The sequence below is a fragment of the Ptychodera flava genome, assembly GCF_041260155.1.
Source record: "Ptychodera flava strain L36383 chromosome 23 unlocalized genomic scaffold, AS_Pfla_20210202 Scaffold_23__1_contigs__length_28996876_pilon, whole genome shotgun sequence".
Lineage (NCBI taxonomy): Eukaryota > Metazoa > Hemichordata > Enteropneusta > Ptychoderidae > Ptychodera > Ptychodera flava.
Genome location: NW_027248277.1, coordinates 19,855,886 through 19,883,222, shown reverse-complemented (window position 1 = coordinate 19,883,222; position 27,337 = coordinate 19,855,886). Strand labels below are relative to the sequence as shown.

The 27,337-nt window shown below is 35.9% G+C and overlaps 1 protein-coding gene and 1 long non-coding RNA gene across 2 annotated transcripts in view; both read left to right on the top strand.

The window, feature by feature from the left end:
- Nucleotides 1–23,571, top strand: part of LOC139123575 (uncharacterized) — a 48,396-nt gene extending 24,825 nt beyond the window's left edge. Inside the window, exon 6 of the mRNA XM_070689744.1 lies at nucleotides 21,182–23,571. Coding sequence (XP_070545845.1) covers nucleotides 21,182–21,309 — 128 coding nt within the window. The 3' untranslated portion in view covers nucleotides 21,310–23,571. The remainder of the gene's footprint in view (nucleotides 1–21,181) is intronic.
- Nucleotides 10,524–12,692, top strand: LOC139123576 (uncharacterized). The gene is made up of 3 exons (XR_011549721.1): nucleotides 10,524–11,073; nucleotides 11,930–12,101; nucleotides 12,625–12,692. It is a non-coding gene; the product is annotated as an uncharacterized lncRNA (long non-coding RNA).
- Nucleotides 23,572–27,337: the final 3,766 nt, after the last annotated feature.

Below are 27,337 nucleotides of genomic sequence, written 5' to 3'. Positions count from 1 at the left end.
CCTTAACATTTATTACCCGACTTGATGACATAACTAGCTGCTGGACCTGTTTACTGGCGCATTGATTTAAAGACTAAGATAGTTTATTTTGTGATAAGAACGTGTGATTTCGTAAAACATAGTCTATTAGCCTGGAAATGTGATTGTTGCGAATATTGTTTACCCCACTGACAACAGTGTGGTTTGAAAATGGCCGGAATGGGCTATTACGGAACTTCTTTTTGTGTGTGCATGTGGATCAAAAACGTGTATGGTGTGATCAACCCGTTCAGTGAGAGAACAAAGGACTCTTGGCTTTGATATCGAAATCAAGAACAGAAGACACTACCGTAGGTCAAGACAAAGGTATGGTATAAATTATCATTATTTATATTGGAAAGAAGCTTGGTGACATTTTGTTCGTGTATTGTGCGATAGAGAAGAGTGTGGGGCATGATTGTTGTTATATATATGACGTCACGATAGGATGAGAGCGATAGGTGAGGTTGTGGTCGTGAATAGTTTTAAGTTTATTTGCATAAATCACAGAGGGACCGTACGTAAATGTTTCGTTGAGTGTAACCATTCTCTCAAAGGGCTGTTTTCAGTGAAATGCTGCATGCTGAAGTCTCCTTCTGCAGGCCGCCTCATCAAAATGATATTGATACTATGCAAGAGAAACTTATCACTTTGAGTTGCGGCTTGATAGGGACCGTGGGTGACGTGTAGACAACGTATACACTTTAATTACAAATGGCAAAATATTGACGTCTTTGCATACTATATGTTTTTTCTTCTCATGAAATCATGTCACGATGCCTCCCCAACAGAAAACTATAGCTATAATAAAATGTTGTAAGGTGTTGAAACAATTTACCCTCCTTCCTACAAAGTTGCAATGTATTGAAACACTTTACTCTCCTTTCTACAAAGTTACAAATTCCTGGTACGTGAAGCAAACATTGTTGCTGTTCGATACTGTGCTACAATACATCATGGACGTACTAGTAACGACCATGGAATACACTGACTGAGGCTGGGCTTGGCTTTGCCTCTAGTCCCGCGTACCGGTCGTCCTTTTAGTCCAAGTTTTACCTACCTTGCTTTTATCAAAATTTGGCCTGCAATTAGTCAGTTTGATAGTAAAAACCATTATTTCAAAGGAAACTTTCACACCTCATTGATTGAAAAACTTTGGTTTGCAGTACTTTCACAACAGAGTCATTTTTACAAGGAAAAGGAGAAAAACGGGTTTTCTGAAAGGTCAAATCTGGGTCATCTCATGTGACCCCTTAAGTACACAATTATGGTTCAAAAGAAACCACCTAGGGAGGTCCAATAGGTACAATCTTATGGTAATAGGTATAATTTCTTGGTGCTTTCCAACTTCTTGGTGCTTTCCAACTAAATGGCATTTAGCTTGACTGACAGTTTTAAATTAAATTTTATAACAGTTATGGCAAAGGGAAATTGTCAACAGTAGTTGCAGTAAGCATAACCATTTCAAATCTTTTTTTAGAGCTGCAATTTTGCATGGTTACTTAACATCAAAGCAACAATTCAAAAGTAAAACAATTAAAATTATCCATTTGGACTATTTCAAACTGCTTTAACTTTTGCAAGAAATGATGTGATTCTGAGTGATTTTAATATTTCAGCAGATTCCTCCATTTTAATGATGTAATAGTGAACATCACCAGACATTTCTTGATCATATCAAAATATCAAATGAAAATGTTCCTGGGCTACAATGTTATCATTATCATTAAAACTATTATTACTCTTAAAAACATTTGAATTGAACAATATCATTGTGTCTTGTTTTAAAGGATTTTAGCCTAACCCTTTTTGTCTCAAGAAAAATACTTATGCTGAAGATGTTATTGAGCCTGCTTGATCACAACTATGACACAACACCACAATACTTGTATCTACCGGTACACTGCCACTATGCTACCGAATGCTTTCTTCTGCAAGGAAAATTTGTATTTCTGTGGCTAACAAAATTTGACTTCATGACTTAAAGACTGCATACATGTGGCACATAATTTGAGGAGCTTGTAGTGTATATGTATGATAAGTTGTCATACTGTGAACACTGACTGAATGCTGCAGAAGTATTCTGTATCTGTGGTAATATATTCATATTGCTACCAGTAATAATTCATATTGCTGCCAGATTTTTAGCTCCCATAGCCATATGTATATATGGTAATGGAAGCTATTCTTATAGGCTAGGAAAATGTCTGTATGTATGTATGTCTGTATGTCTGTACGTCTGTATGTCTGTATGTCTGTATGTCTGTATGTCTGTATGTCTGTCCGTCAACATCAAAAACTCCAAAACCGCTGTACATTTCATCTTGATATTTGGTGTGTACATGGATGATGGGCTGTAGATGAGATTTTGTTCAAATGAAGTTGTCATTGCCAAAAATATGCAAATTAAGTGAAAAAATGTAAAAACAGTCAAAATTGAAAAAACTCAATAACCACTGAGCAGATTACATGAAAAATTAGCATGTAAGTACTTTGGGCTGACATGAAATGATTGTGCACATCTTGGGTCAGTATCTTGGACTTGCTATTTTTCATGAATTTTTTTGTAATTTTCTCCATTTTTGGTCAAAAAATCTCCTGCTCTGAAACCACAAGTCCGATGATTTGAAACTTGGTATGGAAGTGCATAGGGGTGACCTTTCCCAAATTTGGGCAAATCGTGGTGAAATTTGCATATTTTTAGTTTACACGTCCATAGACTCCCATGTATAAGGCAGATCTCCATAGACTCCCATGTATAAGGCCACGAAAAATAAAAATTTAGTTTCTCATCGTATTCATATTGCAAAAAGGATGCAGTGACACAATTTTTAGTCCCCACGGATGAAGTCCAGTGGCCTATAGATTGGGTCATGTCCGTCTGTTCGTCCATCCGTGAGTCCATCCGTTCACGCAGATGTCTCGGATATTTTGACAAAATGTCATGTGACCTTGATGACCTTTGATCTCAAATATACATATTTGTCCATAACTCAGTAACCAAAATTGCTACCACCCTTCATATATGGTATGATGGGACACCTTATGACGCCACATATTGTACCTCATTAATTATGCACATATCTAATTTTGAGCGAGCCAATGGAGCTAGAGGTCTGATTTTTGGTATATAGGGATAACTTAGCAAAACAATTTTTTTGACAAAATGTCACGTGACCTCGGTGACCTTTGACCTCAAATATACATATTTGTCCATAACTCAGTAACCACAAGTGCTACAGCCTTCATGTATGGTATGATGGGACACCTTATGATGACACATATTGTACCTCATTAATTATGCGCATATCTAATTTTGAGCGAGCCAATAGAGCTAGAGGTCTGATTTTTGGTATATAGGGATAACTAAGCAAAACAATTTTTTTGACAAAATGTCACGTGACCTCGGTGACCTGTGACCTCAAATATACATATTTGTCCATAACTCAGTAACCACAAGTGCTACAGCCTTCATGTATGGTATGATGGGACACCTTATGACGCCACATATTGTACCTTATTAATTATGCGCATATCTAATTTTGAGCGAGCAAATAGAGCTAGAGGTCTGATTTTTGGTATATAGGGATAACTTAGCAATACAATTTTTTTGACAAAATGTCACGTGACCTCGGTGACCTTTGACCTCAAATATACATATTTGTCCATAACTCAGTAACCACAAGTGCTACACCCTTCATATTTGGTATGATGGGACACCTTATGACGCCACATATTGTACCTCATTAATTATGCACATATCTAATTTTGAGCGAGCCAAAAGAGCTAGAGGTCTGATTTTTGGTATATAGGGATAACTTAGCAAAACAATTTTTGTGACAAAATGTCACGTGACCTCGGTGACCTTTGACCTCAAATATACATATTTTTCCATAACTCGGTAACCACAAGTGCTACAGCCTTCATGTTTGGTATGATTGGACAGCTTATGACGCCACATACTGTACCTCAATAATTATGCGCATATCTCATTCTGAGCGAGCCAATAGAGCTGGATGTCTGATTTTTGGTATATAGGGATAACTATAGGAGAGAAATTTGTTGACCAAATGTCATGTGACCTCGATGACCTTTTACCTAAAATATATGTTTATGTCAATAAATAAGTAACCACAAGTGCTACACCCTTCATATATGGTATGATGGGACAGCTTATGACGCCACATATTGTGCCTCATTAATTATGCACATATCTAATTTTGAGCGAGCCAATAGAGCTAGAGGTCTGATTTTTGGTATATAGGGATAACTTAGCAAAACAATTTTTGTGACTGAATGTCATGTGACGTCGGTGACCTTTGACCTCAAATATACATATTTTTCCATAACTCGGTAACCACAAGTGCTACACCCTTCATGTTTGGTATGATTGGACAGCTTATGACGCCACATACTGTACCTCAATAATTATGCGCATATCTCATTCTGAGCGAGCCAATAGAGCTGGATGTCTGATTTTTGGTATATAGGGATAACTATAGGAGAGAAATTTGTTGACCAAATGTCATGTGACCTCGATGACCTTTTACCTAAAATATATGTTTATGTCAATAAATAAGTAACCACAAGTGCTATGTCCTTTGTATTTAGTAGGATGGGAGACCTTATGACAACACACGCTTTACCTCATTAATTATGTACACATCTAATTCTGGGCAAGCGAATAGAGCTAGAGATCTGATTTTTTGGCCTATAGGGATTAATTAGCAATATAATTTTTTTTTTCAAAATGTCATGTGACCTCGATGACCTTTGACCTTGATTATACATATATATGCATATTTCAGTAACCACAAGTTCTATACCCTCCAATTTTGATAGGATATTAGACCTTAAGATGACACATCTTGTACCTCATTTATAATGCGCATATGTATTTCTTGGCTGGCCAATACTGCTAGAGGTCTGATCTTTTTTCCCGATTTAGAACCATAACTTAGACATGCCTCATGTGTTTCAAATTGGGAAATTGGGAACAACGACATAGACCTATGTGCCCATAGATCTCAACATATACACTCCAGTGATACTTCTTAATGACCACATTTTCCTGCCCCATCAAGACTAATACTCCTATTACAAGTGGGGACTATGTCATTGTAAATGACTTGTTGAGTTAATGGTTGTATCACAGTATTCGATATATCTAATTCTGTATTTTTTCCATTTTATATTCTGAATAATTACATTAAACATATTTCACTGTCTCCAGTACATTTCATTTAAGTATTTTCACTTCATGCACTTTATCCCTTTCACACATGTTCAAATATCTGACCAGAGAACAAACACTAAATAGTCCAGGATGGGAGCTACAGTGTCATTGACGCTATTTTTAGAATTGCCACCTAATTATTTCTTGTGGCAAAAGTTTACCACCAGAAATGAAAATATTTCTATCCCTTTAATGTCATAAAAACACAGATAATTAATGTAATAAAAACTAAACAAATATTTCTAAAAACTATGTAAAAACTATCATGAACAACATACAAAACATTGTGATCCGTAAAATTAGGAACTCCTGAATGCCGAGAAAGCTGTTGCTACACCTGAGATCATAAAGTGTTTGAAAAATTTTTGAATTGAAAGGAATTTTCATCATTGTAGTTTAACTTTTCATTGATAAGTGTAAATGTCAAGCACTTTAATGGTCATGTTTTGCTGATATATATTTCTTTAGATGTTTTTTCCATAATTTTTCACTGTTTTGTACATTTATAGATGTAATGTCTATTTAATGATTACAAGTATAATTGTAAACTTTCATTGTTGAATGCTTATTGATTATTATAAACTGAATAATTTTTTTCTTGTCTCTCTACAGGATAGTGCTCAAGCTACAAAGTTTGCTACATCAAAAGACCATGAATGGACCTTGTGCAATGAAACCAATGAAAATACAAGTAACATTGTGGCTCAACATACTACTCATGATATGACAAATAAAAGTACAGTCAAGAAAGCAAACATAGTAACCTGTATCATGTAAATCAAAGTAACCTATGTCATAATTTAAATGTAACCAAAGAAAGTCACTGGAAAGTAACACCTGTAACAACCAACAAACTAATAGTACCAACAAACATGTAACTGATGTAACCAACAAGGGTGAACAAAGTAACTTGTACCATGTTAACCAACAAAGTAATTTGTGTCCAGATAAAAATGGAGACAATAGAAGTACATATGTTAGCAGTATTAAATAATAATAACAGCAAAGTGTAGTTGAGAGCAGCAACAAACATTTTAAACTATATTAAATTCTGGTACGTGGTAGTACACATCAAGGAAGTACACAATTTAGTATTGGATCCAGAGGCAAACAGTGCACATGCAATGCATTAATTTCCCTTTGTATGTCATTACAGAGGCACCTTATGACAAGAGTAGATTTAGATAAAATTCTGCACCCGGGAGATGAACTATATATTTCCATCATTACAGATTTAAAACTGAATGATAAATTTGTTAATGACCTGCTCATGTTCGATGACCTACCACACACTGTCTTCATAAATCCATGGCATTATGGCATCAAAAGGGGTCAAATATATACCTTTGTGATCAGTCACCTCGCAAAAGCTATTTTTGCCATTTATAACTCACACAAGTTTTTACAAAACCAATAAATAATACAGTAACTTCGGTTTTAGGGCTTCATCAACTCCATGTAATTTGAATCATGGCAAAAAGCTCCAGGCTTGGAGCTTCCATCACATAATATGGAAGAGCCATCTTCCGATTGGTATGGCATTGTCCACTCACCTATGATCAACCAGGCTGTGGATATTTACATAACTATTGTTGAGACTGAGTATCCTTTGCAAACAATGAATCACGTATGATGAACTGTCCACTGTCAGATTCTGTGCTGCTGTTTACTACTAACAAGTGAGAAATTTGACAGTGGACAATTTATTATACGGGATTCATCGTTTATGCAAGGATACTCAGTATCAACAATAGTTATGTAAATACGCACAGCCTGGTTTGAGCCTGGGTGACTGGACAATGCCATACACACCAGAAGATGGTCCTTTCCATATCATATGTTGCAAGCTCCCAAGCTTGAAGCTTTTTTCCATGCTTCAAATTACATGGACTTGATGAAGTCCTAAAATGAAACTTCCTGAACATATGTAAAATCATCCTTGGTGAACTTCCCCTTTCAATGTATCTACAGTTTGTAACTTTATCATCATTTGCATATCCTTACATTTGCCGCAAGTTTGCTTAGCGTGATGACTTTAGCCGCTTAGATTACTTAACCCTTGGATTACTCTACAATTTTTATAATCATTTTCCATTACAATCAGAGTACATTTGCATTTTTGTTAGTATTTTATTTAGCTTCGATATTTACTTTACACTTACTACCATTACAGTAAATTTTATTTACTCATTACATTTCTACCATCAACATCCATTTACAATATATTGCCTGCTTGTTTGTTCAGTGTTTATATATTGAATAAAATTTGTTTACAGTTAAAATCCATACTTGTCCCGTGTCACTTTTCCCCAGCTGTCAGCTACAAATACCAGGTGGCTATTCTTTAACATTTGAAGTGCAGGCACAATCAACAACCTCTCCTCTATGTCAGTATGTAGAGCTAACCCATTCAAACTCCCATATGGCCAAGAGTATATGCGCCTGTGAAAACTCTTCTTATAGGTTTGAGATTGCCTGTCTTGAGTTTGTCTGTATGTATATGATATGATTGTGCGGGTGTGTGTGCTGCAAAACTCCACAGCCGCAGCACCTACCCATTTAGTATTTAATGTACAGGTGCACCCAGAGATAGAGTAGTTTTACAATGTGCCAGTTGTGATCAAGTGCCATTGGCGCTATTTTTTTAATACCATTACAGTTTCTGTTCCTCTCCCCAACACATGTTCAGATACACAGTATTCAGCTTGTCAACTCAGACTGCATTGTTAGAGTTGACGAGTGAATTGACAGACCTGGACTAGTATTGAAATGCAAACAATAACAGTGTATAGTACACATATGGACACTGTGTTGACAAACAATAAAGTTGTTGTTTGAACATATTTGGGGAGTAGAACAAGAACATATCGCTACTATTGACAAACAAAACAAAACTAGCAAAAGTATCATTTACAATTACAGCTACTGGCCCTTGAATTAGAGGTTATAAACGGCAAGCGAGGGTATTTGGTTGTGGATATAAGACCTCTGGGGTGAAAATTAGCATATTTGGCGGGAAATAATCACCGAGCGAAGCGAGGTGATTATTTCACCCAAATATGCTAATTTTCACCCCAGAGGTCTTATATCCGCAACCAAATACCCGAGCGCACCGTTTATAACCTCATTATAATATGCTAAAGTTAAAAACAAGTGGGGCAATTTCGTTATTTAGGGCCGAAGTTGGAATGAGAGTTCAGGAGCGCCCAGCCTCATACAAACTCTAAAAAAGAACGTTTCAGAACGCGGGCGGCGTGCACAGTTGAATTCATAAAATACGGTTACGCAACGCATCGATATCGCGATTAGACATCGAATTTGAATAATTTTTTCTTAAAAAAAACGCTCAAAAAACTTTAAAAACTCATGTTGTTGTTACATAGCCTCCGCTCCTTACAGAAACTCTTCATTTGTTTGTTCGTCAAGCTGCACTAGACTAAAATTTAACAATAAAAATCAATCTGAAGCCATAGACTTGTTCGACATTATGGCGCGTCGAGCTCTCAAGTTGGCGTTCGAAATTTGCGCGAGCTCAAAAATGTTACGCGGCGCGCAGGTCTTCTTGTTGAGAATATAAACCCCGGCTCCAGCCAATCAGATTGCCGGATTCCAGCTAAGCATATTATAATACACAATATTGCTATAAAAATTGTTAGAGTGCAGCATGTTGATTGTGATGTGGATGTTTTGCCATGCGGTAACATAGATTTAGTAGTTTGTTGAATGATTTATGTTACATTATATGAGGTTCTTAAATATGAACATAGTTTTGATGATATGTGATTGGAAATGACCATCTGATGAGCGCATACCAGAATAATGGTCCAGGAAAAATTTTGAAAGTGATGCACCTATCAGTGTTTTCCACCAAAGTGGGGGAGTGAGTGGTAACAGGGAATATTTATCACAATTCATATCCTGGGACAGGGGAATTTGATTGCCATGTTACGCACCATGTCTACGGTAGACTTTTGACTCTATCAAGTCCTCAATTATCTACATACAAACTCTATTTTTGCCCCACCCTTGGATATTTGACCTATTTTTGTAGCCTGTGGGTTGGGACCTATTTTTGTAGCCTGTGGGTTGGGAGGTTGACATACCGGTATTAGCTCAAAAAATATCAAAAAATAATTAGGCCTGCACTCCTGGTGGTAAACATTGGTAGGTGCATGACAAATTGTGGGTGCTTAATGGTAAGTGCCATTAATACATGGTGAGAGAAATCTCTGTATAAGTACACCAAATGTCACACATCTTGGAGAACCAGAAAGTGATTTTAAGAGTGAACAAAGACTTTCAAATTAGTGGAAGCAGTAGAAAGGTAACTTTATGTGTACAACTCTCTGTCACATTGCAACAATGTACAAACTTCATTGCATATCATTTAACTTGTTACAAAAATGCATGAATATGTCTTAATTAGATTATCTGATTTGACATCATGTAGATATATTAAAATATATGGTACTGGGATAATATTAATGTTGCAAACAGACGTGTGATCTGATTTGTCAAGACATGGAAATAACCATGCTGTATTCACAGTATAGCAAAATTGGAAAAGGAAATAAACAATAACTTTTTGTCAAAAAATACAAGGTAATGCCATTCCACTGTTAACTTGTCAACATCAGTGAGCCTTGTTCATGTTTACAGAAGGCTGAGAGCAAATATTTATTTGTTAGCTGTCACTGTCAACCTTTGAGGGTCCAGGCTATCACCTATTAAAACAGTTCTGACTTCAAGGACATCATTGTCTTGGCCAAGTATGTGATGCCATTTCCAGACAAACCACTGGTCTGTATTCAACCTTGGCCTTAACCTGGTATCCAAGAGTTAAACAAGCTTGCTGTAGGAAAGTAACCCTTGAATGCAACAGTGTAGCACAGTCTATGATGGAGGGACTGCACAGTGAGTGTAGTTGTCCAATCAACACTGTGATAGGCAAAGCAACATTGTATCAAGATAAATCCAGTGTAGCAATTAGAAAAAATTTGTATGTAGTATGCAACAGTGTAACGTTCAGTCAATGCAACTGCTGGTAGGAAAGATCAAAACTTGCTACATATTAGTACATATATGTTACAAATTTGCTAAACACTTTAATTGAACATGTGAAATATGCACCGAGTTTGCTCTAGTTTGGTACAAACTAAGGTGATTTTCACCGTCATTGTGGTGGAATTTGTACCAAACTTGTAGAGATACATGAAATATGCTCAAGTTTGGTACTGACTTCAGACTTTTTTTGCTGTCACACATGGCACTGTTGTACAGAATTGATACAATCAAAGACAGCTTAGAAACCCCTGTGTTCTTACAAAATGAAAAATTAATTCTTTGTAGAGTTTTAAGTTTTTATTTCGGTTAAATTGTTAACTTGCAACATTTTCTGCTTTAGGCCAACATGTAATGAAAAAATTTTTAAAAAAAGCATGACATCCATCAATTAGTCAACTCAGCTGTATATTCAAACAATTTCCTTTGGCGTATTTCAAACGATTAGGTACACAAATTCCAGTTACTAGACTTTTTTGTTTGAATAATGTACCTCTCATGTGCCCGCCAGAAAGCAAGTCCGGCCTACATTACTGCATGGTCCCCTCGTTGGAGGGTCCGTGTAGCAGTGATGTTGACAACATTCAGCGTGTTTCTGTGTCTGTGTACAACAGTTCTTGTCACTCTACAAGTTATCCCATTCATGGAGAGTTTCACACACTGTGTCACCCATCCAACCACAGAGCAATGTCAGTGTTATGTCATTGACAATCTGCCATCAACAGTCAACTCAACATCTCACATTATTGATGTCGGAGGTGAGTAGTCTTTCGAAATTCCCATCTTTATAATTTTTTAGGGAAGTACAAATAATGGGTCAAACCAAGAATTCAAATGGACCACGGTGCAATCAAAACCATGTGTGCAAATAGAAGTATGTATATTTTGTATGTGTTTGTGCATACGGTATGTGTTTGTTTGCGCCATCATCATATGATATCTTTTAGTGTACTGATCTCTTGAACAAAGTGCATCCTTTTTATTCAGGAGTAGAACCATAGTACTGGTTTATTTTATGCATAAAAAAGAAAGTTTTTGTTGTAATGTACTCAGTTCCCTGCTTTCATTTATCTGTATGGACACAGTGCAAGCGACAAAAATTTTCTTCATTCATTATCATCTAAGTTTGTAATCTTTGGAGTTTCATGTACCTAACAAAATAATTTTGATATCTTATTCACGCCTAATTATATAATGTAAAATTAATATGATGAACTAATAATATTCATTCATCAATAGCACATGACAGTTTATTTTTGAAAAAGCTGTTTTGTCATGAGAGTTGTTTAAGTTCTGTTGTAAAGTGATGAGGGCGCTGTTTATATGGCAACTACATGTTGGCATACACCTCGAAAGTGAAAAATGAAGTTTTGCTTAAGCTTTTGAATCCATATGTGCATCCTACCTTGATTTAATTTGCAGAGGCTTCAACATCAGTCAATCAGTGTATAATTGACATACCATCATAAACACATAATATACTTTTCAATATGTGATGAAGAAGCAGAAAAATTGATTGTGAAAGGAAAACATCAATAAACATGGCATATACCCCTGGGGCAATAACACATATAACAGCACTGTTATTGATATTTTTCATTTTCTCCCCCACAGAAAGTGAACAGGTGACGTTTTTGGGTATACGTCCAGTTGTCATGTGATCACAGACACCATTGTTGATATCCTGTACACAGAGGTTGTCATCTTTGCTGTGGGTGGATTCAGTTGTACCATTGCAATGGTGTTTTGTGTTCTCATGGTCTGTGGTGGACATCAAGTACACAAGGTGAGCAAAGCTGGTGTGCTCTCTACCTTAAACTTGCCTCGGCCCCTTCTCTGTGTCTTTGTCTGTGTCCCTTAATTAACCCCTTCTCTCTTACCTCTCCCAGCTTTCTCCGTATCATCTTCCTCTCTTTTTTTAATCACGGTCTGTTCAGCCCCCGTCTTTCTTTTCTCACTTTATCTACTTCCAGTTTGTGGTCTCTCTCTCTCTCTCATAACTGTCACAATAAAATAGTATTCTTTTACAACACAATTTCATTGGACATTATTCTCACTACCACTATTGATAAGTAATATAATAATCAAAGTTTTCATGGTTTGAAAATTTACATGCTGGTACAATTATGGTTTGTTGGACCATGATCCAACGCAGCTAATATTCATGGCAATTTGACATATGCCTGATTTGTATGATATATCTTGACATTATTTAGATTACTTTATCCTGACATTTTTAGAAATATGATTTGATTTTACAAGATTTAATCCAAATTATAATATGATGTGATATGATTTGACTGTGACAGACTGAGACAGATACGATAGATGCATTGTCTGAAGACCATGTCAGTATATCCGGATCCATGCTGGGAAGAGTGCCTTCAGTAGAAGAGTATACTACTCATTCCAGGTGAGGGATTAATAGAATCTCATTCCCCAAGGACCTGGGATAAGATTCCTCAGACTCATTTTGGATATTTTGTCTCACAAGAGCTGCAAGCTCGCATGACTTCCCTCCCACCTTCAGTGAGAAATCTGATCCCAGGTCCTTTTGAGGATTGAAATGGATATTCTTTTTCTCACATGATTACAAAATGTTTTAAAGTCTCACAGAAAACATACACTCTGACAACATACATTATCCAAACCAAAGTACCGTATTGTCATCTTGCACTTTGTAGTTAATTTCTACTTTTATTTCTGCAAATGAAAGAGGGACAAATGTCACATACCACAAGCTGCCTTTTCCTACATAGCTTGGTCAAAGTTTCACTCTGAATTCTACCGTGTTGTCATATGCACATCCATGTTCTGTACATCACGGTCCCTCCACAAAAGAAATGCTAAGAGAGCAGTATTCAGAGATGCCATAATATTTTATGGAGGAACCGTGGGTATGGACTGGCAGTCTGCCACATCTTGGAAGCATGTACCGACCAGCTTGTTCTACTGATATTTTGACATAATCAAATCGTTTCAAAACAGCCATTGAGCCGGACAAAAGCCTTTACTTCTGGCTTCTTATTAAAGTTGCTGTGAAAAATTACAATCTCCCAATTACCTATCACCTTCCAAGTTGCTGCACATTCTGTATATGACTTTCTGAAATGCATCTACAAGCAGATTCATCCAAGAGCTTTACAGATTTGACACAATTGGTTCACTGTATTTGACATCTATCCACCTACTATGATTGATATACCTCAGGATAAACAGTATTGCAGGGCAGGAGATCCCCAGTGGATTGTTCGATATATAAATAAATGAAAAATACTCGTTGAAAAGAAGCACGCTGACACTCTGATTATTTCATCCAGACTTAGATGAATTTCTCGCTTACGACATTTCAATCTATAGCTAGAGCTTCTTCAGGTATATATCTAACAAGAGTAATGAAATGTACAGATCTCAGTATACTTGTAAATTGCAAGATAACAGTGAAATTAGTTTGATTTAGCGTACACAGAAATTGAATAAATGTTTTTTAACCTTCAAATAGACATTGCTTGTGTATAAAAATTTGAAAATGACATTGCTTGGACTTTCAAAATGTATTGAGTGATGCAGAAAAGAAGTGGATTCGACTAGAGCATTACATTGCAGCCTGGATTGGAAAGATACGTCTAACACACACACATATATACCGGTATATATATATATATATATATATATATATTATACATCTTCATCTTATATAGTACAAAGCTCAATCTCATATCATCTTAAGAGTTAATGTGGTATATAAAATGCAGTGGTTAAAATGTTTAAAAAGTTAAAAAGTTGTTTAAAAGCAAATGGATCACAATTGGTGTATTTTAGAATGGTGAAAATGATTCTTACTTCAACAAGTGGTTGATCGGAAAAGTATTGTAAAAGTGAAGTCCAAATATCATTCTACCTTTAATATCCCAAAGTAAGAGAGAAGAAAAATTATGTACACATAATTACCCCATCTACCCAAAGACAAACGAAAGTCACTTTTTCTGATAATGGAAGCCGATGATGTGAATACAAAGTTTCTTCATGAATGAAGTAAAAGTGAAAATGTCTCTGAAACTTGTCAGTGTTTTAACTATGTGCAAGAAAAATAAAAACGAGGAACAAATTAAATGATTAAGCTTGATCAAAACATGAACAAGCCTTTGTTTTGCCTGTTTACATTGTAAAGTTTTTTACCAAAAGAAACAGCCTAAATCCAATACTATTGTAAGGAAAATTGATTTTGACTTTCCTCAGAAAATGATTGAATCTTGTGATTGAGTTGTGGGCAACAAGAAAACATCAACCACTGCATTTAAAAGATATTACATCAAAGTGTCACTGGATCTGTGTCTTTGGACTTTGTCAATATCAATCAACAAAACACAGTCTGGTACAATTTATTGTGATGTTATCACTGTACAAATACTTTGATACAGTGGATATATTAATCAGCTACAACCACCCTGCAAGGTACATCATCTGTCAGTGCTATACCAGTGGGGTAGTCCAGCCCATCACTATCACTATCGATACGGCAAACAAACTTACCACTACTCTCAAACTTCAGTAGACTACTGGGGTTAGAATAGCTACCAGTAGTAACATAGACATATTTATCATTTTCAATTGCTATTCCCTTGGGACATCTCATCTTACCATCCCCACTCTGACAATCAAAGGAATACAAATACTGGTCATGTGCATTGAATACCTGGATACGCTGGTTATTGTAGTCTGCTACAAATACCATTCCAGTACTTGAAATGACTACACCCCAGGGATCATTGAATTGCCCTTGACCTTTACCTTTTGACCCAAATGACCTAAGGTATTTGCCATGTTGTGTATAAACCCTGACACAATGCCCACCATAGTCTGTCACATAGACATTGCCATCTACAGGACTAATCCCAATACCATATGGATCTTTCAACTCATTTTGTCCAAAGTATCTGATGACATGTCCATTCTCATCACCGACAACTACTTGCTTGTTGTTGTCATCTAAACTATGATATGTATTATCACTTGATATAGCTATATCACATGGTCTGAAAGGCTTCTTAAACTGTTTGAATTTCAAAATTTTCTTAAATGTTCCCTCTCTAGTGGTTATCTGCAACCTGTTATTGTCTCTGTCAGCAGTGACAATGTCTCTGTCTTTGTTTATGGCCACACTCCAGGGATTGATGTACTGTCCCTCTGCACTTCCTTGACTGCCAATGGTCTTCACCAATCCTTTGATGACAGGTATGATGACAGGACAGCCTGGTATTGGTTGAGCTCGTATTGTCATGGTAACTTGATATTTTCCATCCAATTGTCCAGCCACTGTAACTCTGTGTGTACCATCTCTGTTATCAGCTACATTGATGTCTTCCCATGATGCATCAGGTTTTCTTACCTTGGCTTTCACTTGTTGTTTTGGGATGACTTGTTTTCCTGTGGAATCTCTGGTTGTGATCAGTAGGTCTGCAGAGTCACCTTTCAGGAGTTGTTTTGGAATGTTTTCAACCGTACACTTTGACATACACACATCAGATTTCAGTATTCCCAGAATTCCATGCTCACAGAATTCATCATGTGGTGTGAATATAAAGTTTTCATGATCAGCTTTCTCTGTAGTTTCCATGGTAATCAGTTGCTTGATACGGTTACCGATATCACCCTTTGTTGATAGAAGTTGAGCAGCATTCCCATGATGCATCAGTGTCTCTATGTAATTGCCTGCACTCTTAATGTTACCATGTTTTAATTCCATCTCATCGATATCAGCAGCTGCTCTTTTAATTTTCATTTTGTAATTGTTTTTCAGTTCATCTATCAGTCTCTGCTCTTCTCTCTTTATTTTCTTGATGATTTCTTCTGCTTTCATTCTCACCTTCCTTTCTTCTCTGCTGCACTGCTCTGTAAGATCAGTGTGTATCTGCTTGGCCAGGGTTTTGTTCTTTTCAGCTTCCTGTTCTTTCACTTTCAGTTTGTCAACCATTGCTTTCAATTCTGTAAGATACTCATCTGCTGCATCTTTCAAGTCTCTGTGTACATGTTCTGGTATGCGGTGTTTGACTATGGTGCAGTTTGTACAGACAGGTACCTGACAGGTTTCACAGTAGAATTCAATTTTGTTCTCGGTGTGGACATTGCAATATTCCACTGTTTGAAGAGTCACAGGACTGGTTGACATTGCTGTTTTATATTCTCCAATGGTCATCAAATGATGTGTCTGTGTCATTGGAACATTTTCATGTGCCCTTTTACAGTTGTTACAAAAATGGAGTTTGCACTCCACACACCTGTGAGTGGCTGTATTCTGTTGGCAGCCTCCACATTTGATCTCAGTTCCCTGCATAGACTCCAGTCGTTGCTTGAATATCTCAATCAGATTGCTCATAAAGAAGTTGCCTTTTATCGCTGGCACTCCTCCAACAGGAAGCTGATATTGCTGTCGACATTCTGGACAGTTTAGAGATCCAGTCTTCTCAACCAGTGTGACTAAACACTGCTCACAGAATGTATGCAGACATGGTAGAATTTTAGGAGACTTGAACTGCTCCAGACAGATGGTACAACACAGGAAATCTTCACCGATTTCTTCTAAAACTTTACGTTCAGGAGCAGCAGCCATTGTGCATAGGTGTGTCTAGTAAACCAACCTGAGACAGGTACAGAGCTGATAGCAGATAAGGCCCCTCAACAAGATATTGCAATTATTTTTCATGGTGTCACATGACTCACCAACAGACATAATAAGTATTGAATGAAATTCTGTTTTGATTTTGTACGCTTGGCTAGGGAGTTCCAGGTGACCTACTTCATCACGCGATCCCCATAGAATGCTAACATGTGTCTTAGGGCGAAGGTCTCTTCACAACAATGCTGTAATTAAACAATAAAGCACACCCAGTGACGGTATACTGCGAGATTTTGATGAGTTCACAACATACAATTGTATATGTATGAACAATAAGTGAGTACATTATGACTGGTATAGACTGTTCAAAATCGAGTATACTGTTGCTGGGCGTGCTTTATTGCTATATGTCTAGAGTATATTGAAATTCTGGCATGGAATGTTAAAATGGAATTTTGCTCATCCTCAGAGAGCTCATTGGTACATGTGCCAACTGTGTTTTTCACCAACTTAACTGTCAGTTCTTTTTACGTCTTGACCAATCAGATCGCCGCATTTGCACAATCAATATACTGGTGTGATATATAATTACCTGCATGTATGTTGTATGATATCAGCTATTCTCATCTTTGCCAAAGTTATTGTAAATTTCTACTTCATCACAATTTCTGTAAATTCTTTTGACTGGATTGCCTTTGAATTCGTTAGGAATGCTAACAAATACAATATCTATTAAATCAGCAACGTTCATGGTATTTTCATGATATGTTTATCATCTGTGCAGAGCTTCCGTTAATGCAAAATCCTGTGTATTTCAAGCATAATTACTCTGAAGTACGCAAAGTAAAATGACGTCTGTGTAATCCAATACAAGGAAACGTGGTTTCACACCAATGCGTAGTTTATCCAAGACTAAAAATGAAACATTTTCTGATAAAAAAATGTTCATGATTTTGCAACATTTTGTCCTACATTGTGTCAATTCTGTCATGTCAATTGTTTCCTTCAAGGTTGTTCAATAGATTACGTCGTTAATTCAAAAAAGTTCTTTTTGCCATTGAGCCCGATGCGTACAGTACACTTCCCCGATCAGAGTATATGGTCCGGTAGTTTTTAGCTACTGTAGACTATATAGTCTATAGAAGCTATTGGGATGGGTATCTGTCCGGCGTCCGTCGTCAGTCTGTATGTATGTATGTATGTATGTCCGTTTGTGAGGCGTCCGTCCACTCAAATATCTTGAGAACAGCAGTACTTACTGATTTGATATTTGTTGTGTAGATAAAATATATGATTTTGAGAAACTAGTTTTATTAATTTTTTGATATTGTTGAAAATATTCAAAAGTAGCGCCAAAAAGGCGTTTTTGGTAAAAAATCTTCTTCTTCATAACCACTGGTCAGACAGCTTTGTTATTTGGTATACAGGTCCCTAGGGATAACCCAAAGTAGATTTGTTAAAATTGTGATGAAATATGCAAATCTGTATTTTTAAGGAATTTTTTTTCCATTTTTGGTCAGGCCATCCTGAAATGAGCTATCAAAGATATCCACCTTCTTCATCAATACATGTGTCACAAAAAGTTATTCTCTACATAACACAGCAGAGCTCTGTCAACTGTTGGGTTGCTTGTTTTTTCAAAACCGCTGGTCAGACAGCTTTAATATTTGGTTTACAAGTCCCTAGGATGACCTTAGTGAGATAATTTCATACAGTCAGGAAATACTTAATTTTGTATTCATGTCTATAGTAGCTTCAGGGACTTTGGCCCTATGTTTTCAATTGCTGTTTACGGTTTAGTCAGTACTTCCAAAGTATGCCATGGTAAGACCATCGACAGTTTCTTTGCACTGCCGAAAGATTAGTGGAAGTAGAAAGATGTCAAGCAAGAATCCATCGAGGGTAGCCAGTCATTGAGCAGAGCTTTCCATGTTTCCATCGCGACAAAATTGGTCATAAAAATTCCAGTAATATCTGTCCATGTGAACGTGGATTCAGTACCCAAAACAGGATTAAAACATCAAAACGTAGTTGTCTGAGTGAAGATGTCATAATGATCTGATGGTGATAACCATGGAAAGCCCAAGATTTGGCAAATTTGACTTCAGAGAGGCAATGATAGAGTTCAAGAAGTAAAAACATTGTCGAAAGTAGTAGACAGAAAAAAGTCAAGATCTGAAATGAATACCATCTACAGAGAATTTATAGGTGAAAAATTATAGGTACATACATGAAGTTGTACCGTACATGTTTTTTGATACATTTTATGCAAAAAAAAAAATCATTTTGTGTACAGCCTTAGGGGCGACGTCAAAAGTTCAATGAAGGATAAAAAACTTAATTCTTTTAGTTTGGGGGTGGGGGGGTTTTGACCAAAAAAGTTTCTATCCTACAAATCGATTTAAGGTAAAAATTGCCAGGGGAATGAATATTTTGAAAAAATAGAGCAGAAATGCACACTTTCGTGTTGAAGCCAGCGGAGGGAGTTGTTTTAACACGGTGCAGAGCTGCACCTGGCCTAGTTAGTGTAAACAATGCAGGCTGTTGGCCTCTTTTGCTACATTTCTGGTGCACGTGTAGTCCGCCTGAATGGAGTAGTGTGAACTGAGTTGTTACAACCACCAGGACAGTTGAGATAGTTTTTATACCTCTGGAAGGAGAAACCTGGACTTTATTGTTGTTGTTCTTGTTCATTCATTGATAAACTTCAAGTTTGTTGTTAGTATGTTGTATTTACATTGATGAAACACAAAGTGTGTTCCCAATCTTAAGCCCCACTAGCTTTATCTTTTAGCATTATTTTTATGATTTTACTTTCAAACTAAAATAAGTTGGTGACAATGTAGTCATTTAGGTCTGTGTACACACTTATATAACTACCTGCCGGGGCTATATATGCAATTTTGAACAAGAAAAGATTACACTGCGATTAAATGTTCGCCCAAACATTAAATCACAGCCCCATGCAGAAAAGCTAAACCTTGATACTATGCATATCTGCACTGAAATCTTCACATCAACTGCACAGAGTAGTCCAAATTGTAATGCACAAGGGTGAATGTTTTCAACTATGATATTGTATGTTCTGATTCCTTTTTAATATTACCAATTTTTAAAACGCCAGGAAATCAAAATGACCGTTAAAATTTTAATTTACATGTGAAATGTTTCTGAAAGGAATGGTTTCCTAATGCAGTAAAAGTTCATATCTCTTCAGAGGGTAGATTTCAGAAAGGAGAGAATAGGTAGATAATTTGAGGTCGACAAATTTCAAGAGTTACAGCTAGTGGAGCTTTAACGATGCATTACTTTATTTCACCCCTAAATTGACTGATCCTTAGCTTTGCTTTACATAGAAAGAGCCTGGCAACAGGTTCAATATAAGTCAATTAAGTTTCTAGGGGTGGGGGGGGGGTTTGGGGAGAAACTAAGGGAATTAAGTTTTTTATCCTACATTGAACTTTTGACGTCGCCCAATATGCAGGTTTGAAAATCCTTGGTGGAAGGTCTGTCTGTGATCAAAAAATGTTTCTATGAAACACTTTTCTCATTGTTTTGAAGTTTTTTGGGGGTCCATGGAGTAGTAACAACACGTAATAAGGATAACTTCAATAATTTTGATCAAATAATAGTCAGATTTGCATATGAGATAAATTGTGTAACAAATGTAGATGAGTTCTGTAATTCAGATGTAAATAATAATTATGCATTGTATATACAATTACATGTAGCGTTGACATGCTAAAGTGTAGGTGTTAATATCAACATGTTTTCAACTGTCAGTACAATTGGTCTGACCTGTCTCTTCACATTTTTCAAATTTTGATAAAATTTGTACCATCATACAATTTTGGAAGATCTTGTTATTATTTTGAAAACTCTTCCATCACTCTGTCATTGGAGATTCATTTTAATATTGCTCATGGTATCAAACATTTTTTTTAAATTTGATGAATTTCCAAATAATAGAAGTAATATTGGTTATTTTTGAATACAGTGACAAAATTCAAAAATCTTCAAAAAACCCAGATTACACAATACATGTAACACATTTTGTACAATATACCGGTATGTCATGTACATTAAATATGCTTACTAGTGATGTTCCATCTGTCAAGTTCCCAAACAGTAAGCATGGTAAGGGAAAAACTGCATCCTCAGAAAGGCCCAAAGTCAAAGGAAGACTAATAACGTTAATATATCAATGACAGGAACTGTATGCATTATTACCATCTACCCATCTTTTTCAGGTCATTCCTACACCTTGGGAAGCCGGCAAGCCCATAACTTCTTACATCCTCCATATGGAACATACTTCCAAGAGCCCATGGAAACAACTTGCTTGTATGACCTCTTCAATCTCTCAGTGAAGTGCTGATGATTGTGATCTTTTAATATCCACAACAAATATTAGTGGTGCTATGTAGAATGTCATATGATGTCATCTTTCTTGTCTTCTTAAAGAAGGAAGCAATGTTGCTATATCTTACTTCACAGTTCGGAATGAAATATCATGTCCTTCGCATTTACTCTAAGACTTGTAACTTTAAAGGGCCGGTGGTCACAGCTTTGGACAATTGTTTTGACTTCAGTTTTCTTGTTCAACTCCCCAAAGTATGTTGAGATACACAGTATTCAGCTTGTCAACTCAGCCTGTACATGTGTAGACTGCATTGTTATTGTTGACAAGTGAATTCTGGTCTGGAATTCAATATGAACAATAACTGCATTTTATAAACGATGCAAGCTCAATAGTTGGTGTTTGAACATACTTTGGGGAGTAGAACAATAGCATACAGTTGACAAAAAAAACAAAAAAAGTGAAATTAATTAACAGTTTTTATAGCATTATTGTGTATGAAAGGGCCAGTACCAGTATATATGTCAATAATTGATAACTTCAAGACATAATGCGTAACATGGCATTCAAATTCTTGTGTCCCTGGATACAATTAGTGATCAATTTCCTATTGCTCTTTGGTGGAAAACATTACAGGCAGAAAAGCTATGTGTGATGTGTTAAAGGTCATATATTTTTATGAAAACCTCTAAAAAATATGACCAGTGATACAAAGCTAAGGATTTAATTACATCTGTCTAACCAATCAATGCAATGGCCAACTCTAATATATGAGCATCATTTAGCAACTTTTAGTAAACTATTCTAGTGGACTCATTTTCTTCCAAGGAAGGATTTTTTCTCTTTTGCATATAGCACTCATTGCACTCGCTGAACTTTTGTACTAATCAACATAGAGGGCGCTGTTCTTATAACTTATTATCGTGTGTTCTCATCCAACATTACTGTGAAAAAACATGTTTACTTTCACATGCACGGTAAATAGCCCACACGATAACTTTTTGTCCAAAAAATACAAGGTATCAATCATGCCATTCCAGTGGTAACTTATCAACATCAGTTTTAGCCTTGTTCATGTTACAGAAGGCTCAGAGCAAATATTTATAATAGCTGTGACTATATAGACCTTTGAGGGTCTATGCTGTCACCTATTAAATCAGTTAACTTCAAGGACATCATTGTCTTGGCCAAATATGTGAACACCATTTCCAGACAAACCACTGGTTAGCGTTTAACCTTGACCTTAACCCAATTTCCAAGAGTGAAACTTAACCAAACTTTCCTTGCATGCAACAGTGTACCTATCACAGTCAATGATGGAGCCATGGCCTGTGAGTGAGGTCATAACATGCAACACTGTAGCATAGTCAAATATATAAAATAACCAATAGTAAGAAGAAACCTGTGCTAAGGCCAAGACGCTCCTACCCCATCCCTGGGAATAGACATTTTCGCTACACCCCGTATGTATGAACCAAGTGATTGTATCTAGTCTATGCAAAAGTGGAGCAATCAAATTCATAGTTTATATGTATTCTTCACAGCAATGTAGATGGTCAGTACAACAATGTACATGTTGTAACAACAAATAATGAGTTGGTGCAGCTAATTCAGAAAGAAATAGTGCAAATTTAATTCAAAAACGTACATGTCTATGAGTGATGTGTGGTGCTGTTCACATATTATTTTAAACAGTCTTGACTGATGATGTCAAAAAGAGGAAGAAAATGCAAATATATGCAGAATAACAATAAAAGTGTTTTGAGAAAAGGAAAATGAAATACTTCTTCTATAAATGGCAGTAGACACATTTACAGTCCTCCCTTGTATCCAATTTTATTAGAAAAATCATAGTCCATATCAAAGCCTTTTCATTTACATAAACTTTATATATCTGTCAATATCAGATTTATTTTGTCAAAATTGTTGGTTATTTGCACCAAGACGTTAAAATCTTTAAAGTATCTGTCAATATACTGTATGTGTTAAAATTTGCATCTCATTTAAATGTGCTAATCATCTTGTTTTGATGTGTAGGTGTCTTCCGAGTATGTGATAGTTATCTCAAGGATGTGTGAATATGTCATGAGAAACATGATTTTTTATCACTTCTGTATGACCTATTATTATTTCTATCAGAATATATATAAGGCCAAATGATGTAAAGTTTTTGTTTTGTGTTTGCACCTACAAAGGTTTTCAGAGTATTTCGGGAAAAAAAACGAAAACTTCTTGCGTGTAATTTTCATGTTGGTGATGAACTGTCGCAAAACCAAGCAATTAATTTAACATTTTGACAAAGTCCTTCCTTCAAGCAGTGATGTCACAACCATTGAACTATATAGTGATGTAAAACAATATCCACCAGCAGCATATACTACTACATAAATAGCATTTCATATGAGAAAATTGGTAAATAAAATGTAGATTGATTTTGTGTTGAAGTTTTTATCTTTCATTTTAACAGCGTAACCACCTACCTTTCGGTATATCAAGTGAATACAAAACAAAGACTTGACTTTACTGTAGCCAAATACTTTAAACTTCAAGTGGCTATCCGCAACCGTCGCCCACCACTGTATGATAATTTAGAAATCTGTTTTTAATCTATTTTGTTATATCTAAATGTGTTTCACACAAAACAACATTTATAGAGTATATATTTATGAAGTAGAAGGCACTATAATATTGAGGTGTGAAAAATTATCTTTCAGGGAAGGGCTTTATGGATCAAAAACATATTTTTTTGTTTTATTTTACAAACTGGATTGAAAAGAGTAATATTTCTATGTAATCTTTTGTTTATTTTTTTATTTTACTGGAATAGATTTTACTGTCAGACTGAATTTAATGCTTTGAGGTCTCACCTTGCCATTATATGATGTATATTGTTTATTGTAGACTTACGTCCTTTAGAGATGAATTTGGCTTATTATATAACTTCATTAACAAAGTTCGTGAATGTCAAGTTTTCACTTCTATCTAAATAAACCAAAATCTGAATTTTTTTTGTTTCAATGGCAAGTGTAATTTTTCCCTCTGGTAAAACAAATGTTTTATCACCAATATGCAAAAGCTTGTCGACTGTTAATGTCCATTAAATTGGAAGCTTTGTCTATAAAATAATTCTGTTCAGTTAAGAGACAATATATATTGGGTTTGGGTGTAAGGTGTGAAAACCTTTGTGCATGTACCTATTGGTTACGGGTCACTGTTGGCCATAAACAATAAATGTAACAGCCAATCAAGTTCACCAGTGACAGATAGCCACTTGTAAGGTGTGAAAGCCGGCAAGGAGATGAGAAATGTGCAATCTGTAAATGATTGATTGATGTCTTTGAACATCCTTTATTAATAAACAACGTCAGTCAATTCCACTTCATGGTATACAGTGACTTGCTAATCAGCTCAGAGAGATAAGTCAGTGAATGCATGTTACGGAGAGTTACTGGTTGGTTTTCAAAAAGGCCAGTAGCTGTAATTTTGATGATATTCCACTATTTTTGTATTTTCATGTCAATTGCATATTCTTGTACTACTCCCCAAACATCAACTATTCAGCTTGTAATCACAGCATCTATACACGTAACGACTGTTATTGTTTATATTTGTATTCTTGTCTGGACTAGAATTCATTCGTCACCAAAAAACAATGCAGTCAAGTCAACACATGTACAGGCTGAGTTGACAGGTATCTCAACATGCTGTTTTGAGTACATCAAAGAAATGTTGGTAGACATTTAAAACGAGTCTAAAAAAACATCAACAGTTACAGCTACTTGCAGTTTAAGCCTAAGACCTGCAGAATTTTGTGACAACCCTATTGTTTTTTGTGACAATATTGGGCCTCTACATTTTGACATAGGGTAGAAAGATGAACATTAACTCTGTTTTAAATTATTATAATTCAGATCACCATTCAAATGTGCATGTACTGTTAAGAAGTAAATGTAATTACTGAATTCTTTCTGACGATGTGTATGCAAAGTCTCTCAATTACTTGCTGCAAACTATAATACTGTCCAGGAATAAGGAGATACAGTGCCAACATTTGTAACTGCAAGGCATGCTTTGAGTGCTGTATTTCTTACCTCCAAAATTTCATTGCATTGCATAAATTTTTATGTTATTTTTTGATAGTTTTGGACCAAATGGACATCACTTTTCATTGGCTACACTTTTTAAACAAAATTTTGGAAAGAATCTGAAAAAATTATCTCGGTTAAATTTTATAGAAGAGACAAAATTTAAATTACTTTAGCAGTCTGCAATTTTTTGCTGCTCAAGGGAACGTTTGAAGTTGATGTAGTACATTTTATCTATCAGGGTAGATATCACAATGGACAGCCATCGTGGAACCTGGTCCTTATAATCAACCATGATGCGTACTCATTTTATAGCTATACAGTTTCTGCTCGCCAAAAATTGGCGCAGTGCATGATCAGTGTCTGTTGAAAACCTTGACTTCTGTGTTGAACTGCAAGGAACTTCTCGCAAACGAATACAAAGAACACAAAACACAGCAAAGAACCGGAGGTGCTGATAATTACAGTGAAAAACAAACACACATGTTGTGCATCTTGCAAAAGAGGTTTTATTGCAGAAGAAAAATCAACCACAAGGAAAATGTTGGTTGAGCATAAACAAACAGGAAAGTGGGAGGCGAGGCTTATATAAAGGATTTTGAGTAGGAATATGTTAAAAAAGAATAGCCAGCCAGGAACAAAGCATTCTGGAACCAAAGGTCAGAGTATAATGACCTTTATAAAGGGTTCTCTAACATCTCTCAACAACTGTAGAACTGACCATTGCCAATTAATAAATAATTGAAAAGTATATTTTATAAAGTCAGTGCAGTACATTGCTAAGACCCTTTAGAACAAAATTTGCACCAGTCTTGCTTTGAGCCCCTGAATCATCAATTTGTCTCAAAATAGACTCCATCGATCAAATTATGAAACTGTCACCAAATTTGGTTCAATGTCATCAATGTAGTATGCTGTGTAAATTGTCTAAATAAGTAGTAAGGTTGGGGATAAAATTCCTACAGAGTTTATAATGTCCTTGCATTTTGTGATAACACTGCAGACATGGTTGTAGCAGTGCATCGCATTTGAAGAATACAGCAAAACTACTGTCACGTTTACCTTTGACCCTTTGAGTGCTGTAATTTCTCCCACCAAAATTTTAAGCTACATTTTTCCAATTCTTATGAATTTTTATGATTTTTCTGAAATTTTTTGATAATTCTAGACCAAATCGATACCATATTTCATTGGCTACAGGTTTTTACCAAAACTTTGGCAAAAATCTGAGAAAAATTGACTAGGGGTATATTTTGTGAAAGAAGAAAAATTGACGTTGGTGCTCAAAGGGTTAATTAGCTTAGTTCTTTCATAAAGGTTCAACAACAGTTCAATACAGTAATGCACCTAAGGGACAGGGAGAATATTTTCTAGTCCACTGCTTGTTGGGGCCGATTTTAAAGCTTTTGGAGTAAGTAAAGTTTAGATAGTCTGGTCTATAGTTTTGTGAAAATAGAAAATTTCATTTTCCCCATAGAATTACAAGGTGCCAGGCGTCCATTTTGAATTTCATCGTAAATATTACGTAACTTAATGATTCTCTGGTACCAAACTTTGCCCTGATTTTTATTCTTGATTTAGAGAATGATTGAGAAACTTTTGTGCAAAAGTTTAAGTCTTTCTCTTTCGAGGCACATTCTACCTAAAACCTTCTAACCAGTACACATCGAGATGTGTACGTACGTCAGCATGATCTTGTTTTGTTTCTACAGAGGTCACAGACGATTTCCTTAAGATTTTTAGCCTGATCTGATCCAACTTAAAAATTAGTCTGGAAAAATATCAATAGGTCAAAACAGCAGTCCTTATCATTCACATTATGATACTCATTGGTATTCTATGAAAGTGTGCATATTACTCTGTGACTGAAATATGAATGCAGTCAAATATATGTAGAGGCCCGTAATACTTATCTGTGCGTTTGTCAATTTCCTTTCAGTCTCTTATCCTAATATCTACAT